The sequence below is a fragment of the Leptosomus discolor genome, chromosome 10 (assembly GCF_034619465.1).
Source record: "Leptosomus discolor isolate bLepDis1 chromosome 10, bLepDis1.hap2, whole genome shotgun sequence".
Lineage (NCBI taxonomy): Eukaryota > Metazoa > Chordata > Aves > Leptosomiformes > Leptosomidae > Leptosomus > Leptosomus discolor.
In genome coordinates, this window is record NC_141400.1 from 10,239,701 (window position 1) to 10,246,712 (window position 7,012).

General features: G+C 48.4%; 1 protein-coding gene across 1 annotated transcript in view; it reads right to left on the bottom strand.

Annotated features, from left to right (window-relative positions):
• The window catches only part of NEURL1B (neuralized E3 ubiquitin protein ligase 1B), a 32,025-nt gene extending 26,745 nt beyond the window's left edge, over nt 1-5,280 (bottom strand). Inside the window, exon 1 of the mRNA XM_086470831.1 lies at nt 5,250-5,280. Coding sequence (XP_086326957.1) covers nt 5,250-5,280 — 31 coding nt within the window. The remainder of the gene's footprint in view (nt 1-5,249) is intronic.
• Nucleotides 5,281-7,012: the final 1,732 nt, after the last annotated feature.

Genomic DNA, 7,012 nt, shown 5'->3' on the forward strand with positions numbered 1-7,012 from the left:
CTGTGTGCGTCTGACAGCACACCGGCCATGGGGCATGACACACAGCTCCACTTAGCACCGTCTTGATAGGTGATGCCTTCCTGTATTCAAGTACAGTTGTTTCTCCAGTCTCAACAGCTGAGATGCCAATGGTAGCACTGAATTAATCATGCCAGCTGGCTGCAGCACATTTTTGGGTATGTACTGTGCGAGGCTGGTTAAAGATAGTACTCAGTATACGATCAACCTGTTCCAGCTCTAAATCACAGTGAAGGCTGAGCAGTTTCGCAGGTTTCCATTTGAAGGGTGGAAAAGCAGAAAGCTACAATAGAAGCAGCGAATTAATCTATTTTTTCGCCCTTCTATGACCTTCTTCTTGGAGATGCTTCATGCCTGCATTTTAATTAATTAACTCTCGTATACCCATGTGAGCCAAACAGTGTTTCCTACCTCCCTTACACATAAAGCAATACTATGCTAAAGCCGCTTGCTCAAAAGTCACAGAGGGAGTCAGCAGCAAAATCAATGACAGACTCTAGAAACCTCAACTCCTGGTCTAAAAGAGGCAGAAAACCAGCCAAAATAGGGCTGTTATTGAGGGAGGATTAACACCTGTAATCAGTGTTGATCAGAGTTGAACCAAACCCGAACTGAAAACTGGTCTGAACAGGTACCTTTTTCACTCAAACCAGAACAACCTGAAGTGTTATTTTATCGTTTTGTTGAAGTCAGACTGGAACAAAACCAAACAATTTACTGAACTAATTCCCTACTCACAATACCAAGAACTCCTCCTACAGTGTATCACTAGTAACTAAAGAGGGTGGAGGGACCAGAGAACAAATCTAAACAAAAATGCTCCTCGAAGCTGAGATTTTAGCCCCTGGAAAAGGCAGAGATCTTTTCCCACTACATGGTCTTTGCCACTCATTTCTTACAAAAGAAGCCTGTATATTATGACACCAGGCATCAGTATTTTAAAAAGGATGCACAGAAACATCATTGTCTACCCACAAGCTATAAATTCCTGCTGCTTTACTGTAACCGGGACCCTACGACCATCACCGTTTTGCAAAAGACTGGCAGATAGAAGCATCAGCCTGGTAAAGGTCTAAACTTGGGATTCCTGACTTGCGGAGAAAGGGTTAATTATTAAAAGCTTTTTTTTTTTTTTTTAAGAATACAAAATAATTTCTTGAAAATAAGAAATTGAAGTAATTTCTGCCAGAACAAGTCCCATTCTCCGTTGTGTTTACCAGACACAAATGCCACTCATACTTGGTATTCCTCACAGTTGTGAGGAAGGCTGTGGGAGAAGCACTGCAATCAGATCCCAGCCAGATTCTTAAAAGGGAATTTGGCTCCTTTTTTAAATACCAATGACCCTATTTGGGCCAGGATCAACAACTGGATCCCAACTGGAAAGGCCTTTACTTGTACTTTGGCCAGTGAGTGCCTCCTGCCCGCCCTGCCCACCAGCAGCTGTCCACGCTCACCCCACCACGATAAGCTGCCGTGCACCATAAGGAGACCTGCTGCCTGCCCAGAAGTCCTAAATGTTGTTCCTTGCTTTTTCTGAACCTTGCAGCTCCATGTAAGGGCTTCGCTGGGTTGGGAATTTTCACCTCTCCCAGTTTGCTAGTCCTCAAGTACTGCTGGGCTCCCTGCATCTTCAGGTAAGGCTTCATGCCCCCATCTGACTACTAACCATTTTCTGAGTCCTGTTCAAAGTGTCTGCCAAAGAAAGCCATTAGCATGAGCAATTAGCACCATCCATGACACTGGGGTGCGAATGTGCGCTGCTTGATGCCTCGCTCACCAGTGAATTAACTCAAGAGAGCAACCCCTCTGCGCAGCACCACAGGTAAGAGCAGCCACAAAGCCATAAAGCCCGATGTTGGTATGCAACCCATCCACCACCAACATCCACGCGGCCTCCCAGCCCACTCTGCAGGTCAGGACATGTTCCACCCATCGGCTGCAATGCTGCACACCTAGTTTATCACCTGTAGGAGACAGAAAAACGGCGTGCCTCAATAATAAAGAATTCACTCTTGCCTAACCACCTGCCCACAAATCATCTCAAACAATGGGCAATGGTAAGGGGAGGGAGGCAAGAAAATATTGACATCCAAGCGTAAATTCCCACACTGCACTGGAGATGCAGTGGGAGATTCTCCCACTGAAGATGCAGAAAGGGTTGACAGTGGGCTAGCTCTGAGCGACAGTGGCCAGCAACACGGAGGAGACTGAAGGCAAGGAGGTCCTGCTCACCCTCTGGGGTCAGGCCAGCCGCAGGAGGCAACCGTCCTGCTGGAGGAATGTGTCATGTATCATTCAGCTGTCATCTAGATACGAGCGATTTCCACCACCACCTCAGGACCGTTGTTAAGCATATCTGACACATCTCAGCTCTTTTCCATTCAAATGCCTCCTCAGTTGGTTCAAATATAGAAGCTGCCTTTCATTAGCCCTAGCCTATTACTCACTTCAATACCACTCTGGTTAGAAACCTCGCTGTTAATTTGACAAAGCCTTCATCCATTGTGTGTTAAACATCAGATGCTTGGCAAACACAAGTTTCCCAAGCTCCCGATACAAATTTCTCCGGCACCGACAGCGTGTGCTCTTGTATCATTACAGGGAAATGTGGAGAGAAAGAGAGAGGCTGTGCAAGGATTTATAGATGCAACAAGCACAGAAAACATATTTGAACAAATTTAGGTATAAAAATGAGCTGAACTGCATTCAATGGGATTTAAAATTGAATTCCACTATTTGAGAAGAGTATTTCCATTTCTATATAAAACCTGAATTGTTGATTGTTCGGCTTTTCCAGGAGCCAAATGATGAAGGTCCCTCCACATTTCCTCTACCTTTGATCAGAATGGAAATACTTTTTCCACCTTCAGCTATTCATGGTGAACGAAATGACAAAAGGGGATCAACATCTGTAGGCTTCTACAGTTAATTGATTTAACACAACAGGTAGGCAAATTTTAGTTTGGGGCTGTTCTGTTTGGTTTTTTTCTTAATGAATTACTTCAGGGCATGGGACAGGGGAGAGAAATTCCTGTCAGTCAAAATAAGAGTGAAAGTGCATTGCTCACCCTGCCAGAGTGAAGAAAGGGATGCATTTTGGACAAAGAAGAGGAAAGACTTAATTTTGATTGATTATCTTTGAGTAATTCTAAACAAACACAGCATTTACAAATAGGATTTCATCCAACAATTCTTTCTTCCAGAAAAACTTTATAATTTTCAAAAGGACCGTTCTAAGAACCGTTCTAAACCTGCTTCCCTCCGCAATGCCATTTGGATAATGAAAGACAAACAATGCATCTGAGTACATCAATATAAAAAATTGCTGAACTGTCTCCAACTTGACAAAATATGTGTATAAACTTCCAAATTGCAAGCATCCAAAATCTATTCTGCAGCCACAGGTTAACAGCTTCTTTTGACTGTCATTACTCTATAAAAACTGAACACAGCTGACTTTTGGGGAAAAGACACATTTTCAGCATCTTCCAGCACATTAGCAAACCGTGTTCAAGTGTTCTGCATGTTTTTCCCTTGCGCAATTTGACAAATGTTTGCAAATGGACTATCCCCAGCAAAGCAATCCTTACAGACGGTCTCCACCTGGTAGGACAGGATGGAGATTTTCTAGGCCACCAGAACAATGTTTGATTGGGAGGTCTACATAAATCAAGTCTTCAGTGTTTTCCATCAAACTTTTCCTCTTTCTTAAGAACTTCTTTTGAAAGCACCACTAGGAACTCTTTAATCACAGAACTGCGGTACAACTGATGTCATCCCTTTTTTTAAATTCACGTGTGTAAGGCTGTGCATCTGAAGGCTGCTCAGGAAAGACTGTTCTAGCAATAGGCAGAACGGCTGATACAACTCTCAGCCTTCTGGAACAGAGCTCACAGCTAGATCCCACGTCCCAGCAGGTACAGATATTTTTTCTGTGGGAAGTTCAAGCCTTACCGATGTAACCTCCTCTGACCCAAGGATATTTCCCTGGCTGTCCCAGGTTTTTTGCATGCTCCCCTTGATATTTTGTCTCTAGCTGAACAGCCAGCTCACAAAATGAATTTTCTCCAAGGTCATGCACTCCTTACAATGCCTTTATTTGACAGTTGGTGAGGTATTTAAAAAAAAATGAAAACTTCCCTATTGTGAAAGGAGCTAATTTCCCATTAAAATGTACTAGAGAACGAGAGGAGATGCAACTAGAAATTTAATCACCGGTTCATAGCTAAACCACAAGCCTAGCAGCTTTCTTTGTGCCTTGCACAGGGTCCCAAGCACCCTCTCTTTGCAAAGACAATGTATGGCACATCCAAATGCAAATCTATTCCTCTTTTTATTTCTATATTCAGCTCCCTGGCTGATTACAGGGAGGCATGTGTGTGTGTGTTCAATAGGTTCTCCTGCTTCTTTAAAGAAGTTTAATAATACCCTTTTTATTTATGGGCACCCAAACTACAAAGGATGCGATGCACGAGCTCTGCAAGAGCAGAAACGAGAAGAAAAGCAACTAGCTGAAGATACAGACTGGCAAGGGCTCAGCAATTCAATACTGTTGATTCTATAGAGACCAACTGCTTTTATTATGCACCGATTCTCTGAGGAGGAAAAAGCCCCACAGTTACGAACTTGCAAAGGAAAAGAATCCGTACATCTCTTGTGTGAGAACAGAATTTGCTAAAAAGGCAGTTTAAAACCGGTGCAGTCTACCAAACATTTCAGACCCGCTCTCAAGTAGTTTTCTTCTGGTGACTCTGAACAACTAACGTCTCTCCATATTAAAAAGTTGCGCTTTTGTTATTATTATTTTAGAAGAGAAGGGGAAATGAAAAGCCCCTAAACGGATTCGGCCGCAAGGCTGGGGATCACCGCTTCAGCTGCGAGAACAGCTCCCCTTCACCCGCTTTTGTCGCTCTCACATGGGCGAAGCACTACCCCGCCGCTTCAGCATCCCCGCCTCGCTGCGCGCCGCGGCGGGGACCATTACCAATAACGACAGTTTAATTTTTTTTTTTTTTTAAATGGTCAGTTTATCCCGGACTGCTCCGTAGGGGTGCGGGGCTGGCACCGGGGGGTGCCCCAGCCCGCCCCGGGTGGCTCCCTCCGCCGCGCCCGGCTCGCCCCCAGCATCTCCCGGGACGGGACGCGCCCCTCGCCCCCCACCCCCCCCCCCCCCCGCCGCCGGGCAGCGCAGCCCCCCGCCGCCCCGCTTCCCCCGCCGGTACCGGTACCTGCCAGGGTCTTGTGCACCGTGTTGCCCATCGCTCCGCTCGGCGGCGCGGCGGAGCCCGGGGCGGCCCGGCGCTCCGCAGGGCCATGGACAGCGCCCGCCTCCCGCTGCCGCGCTCGGCCGCGCCGCCCCCCGCCCCGCCCCGCCCCGCCGCCCGCCCCGGCCCGGCCCGGCCCGGCCCGGCCCGGCCCGCCCCCACCGCCGGGCCCGGGGCGCCGCTGCCCGCCTCGCCTCGCCGCCGCTCCCCCCCCCCCCCCCCCCCCCCGCCCCCCCGGTGCCTTTCTGAGACGCCGGGGGCTGCGGGGCCGCCGAGCCCGCCCCGGTACCGGCCGCGCTCCGCCCTGCGCGGGGTCGTAACGGGGGGGAGAAACTACGGTGCAAAGGGGCTGGCATCTGTTGCAGGAGCTGCCAGCCGCGGCTTGGGGTAAACACGGGCCCGGCTCTTTCCGAGAGGGTCCACGGACCCCAGGAAACTGCCTTTTTGCCTCTCTCTCTTAGAATAACATTTTCTTCCTTCTCCCTTAGGAAAAAAAAAAAAAAAGGTTTGGAGAGCAGGCGGGCACGGCTGGTAAGTCCAGCTCTGTCTTCAGGACAGACCTTTCTATAGGCAAAACCTTCCCAAAGGTACAAGCTGCATTGGGAGGCTCTGGGAGTCGATAAACCCGAGCGCTTTTCACCTCCGTGCCATTTACTTGCGGGGTGACCTTGGAAAAACCACTCTGCATCTCAGTGGCACGGCTTCCCCGTCTGGGAATTGAGGGTATTAGCAGGAGTGTTGTGTTGGCAAATTCGCTATTAGTTTGAAGCACACCACTACCATGGTGACGAAGGACACCTCAGCCAACAGCCTGAAGCGCAGTATTGTCAGGATTTGCCTCACAATTTCTCTCTCTTCTGATCTCGGACACAAAAGCGTGTTTGTAGCCCCATTAGAGAAGAGCAAGGGCTTCCTTTTTCTTCCTGATTGCACTTGCGCTGCCGAGGGTGATGCTACCCAGCCTTTCTTCTCTGAGGCAGTTTTCATAGTTTTAAGAATGGAAAAATGGGAGCATCAGAGCTACAAAATGTGCTGCAACCGACACAATGGGCTGATGCCGCAGCACATAGCGTTAGGGAGAATCCACCGTGTCCCTTAGCAGAAGGCACATCTGTGGACGATCAGATGTCCCAGGACATAAAAAAAGTGGAAAGAGGGGGAGAGCCAAACACCAGTAGCTCAGTGGCCTGGCAGAGATCAGGCTCTGATCTATTGTAGGGAAGCTAAAATAACAAGCCTTTAATCCCTAGATCATGTTGAACGGGTCAAGTATGGCTCAGGAGATGAGAGGGGACAGAAAAACCTAATTTCCAGGGTTTTTTGCCATCATATGGATTTGTTAAAAATGGGATTATCAAATGAGACACCGGCAGCTGTTCTTAAAAGTGCTTGCACCCATCTGCTGTCATCTTTGGTTAGCATATACCTCCCACCGTCTTTGGTGCCCTGAGCTGTAAACCACAGGCAGGAGCTGTCAGGGGGCAGGAGCGAGCACAGTGCTTCCCTTCAGGGAGATGGGGAGGGGAGCAAAGTCATCCTGTTTACACAGAGGGGAAAGTCCTTGTTTCACTAGACAGCGGGGAATGGGAGGCTTTAGCTAATCCCGGCCGGTTTCCCTCAGCAGGGAGTGGTAGTTGTTATTTTAGGGCTTAAATGAGTCTTAAAAAGCCAGAGACGACAGAGAGGGTTCTCCGCAGCTGGGTCTCTGTGGCTGCCTGGGGGCTGCC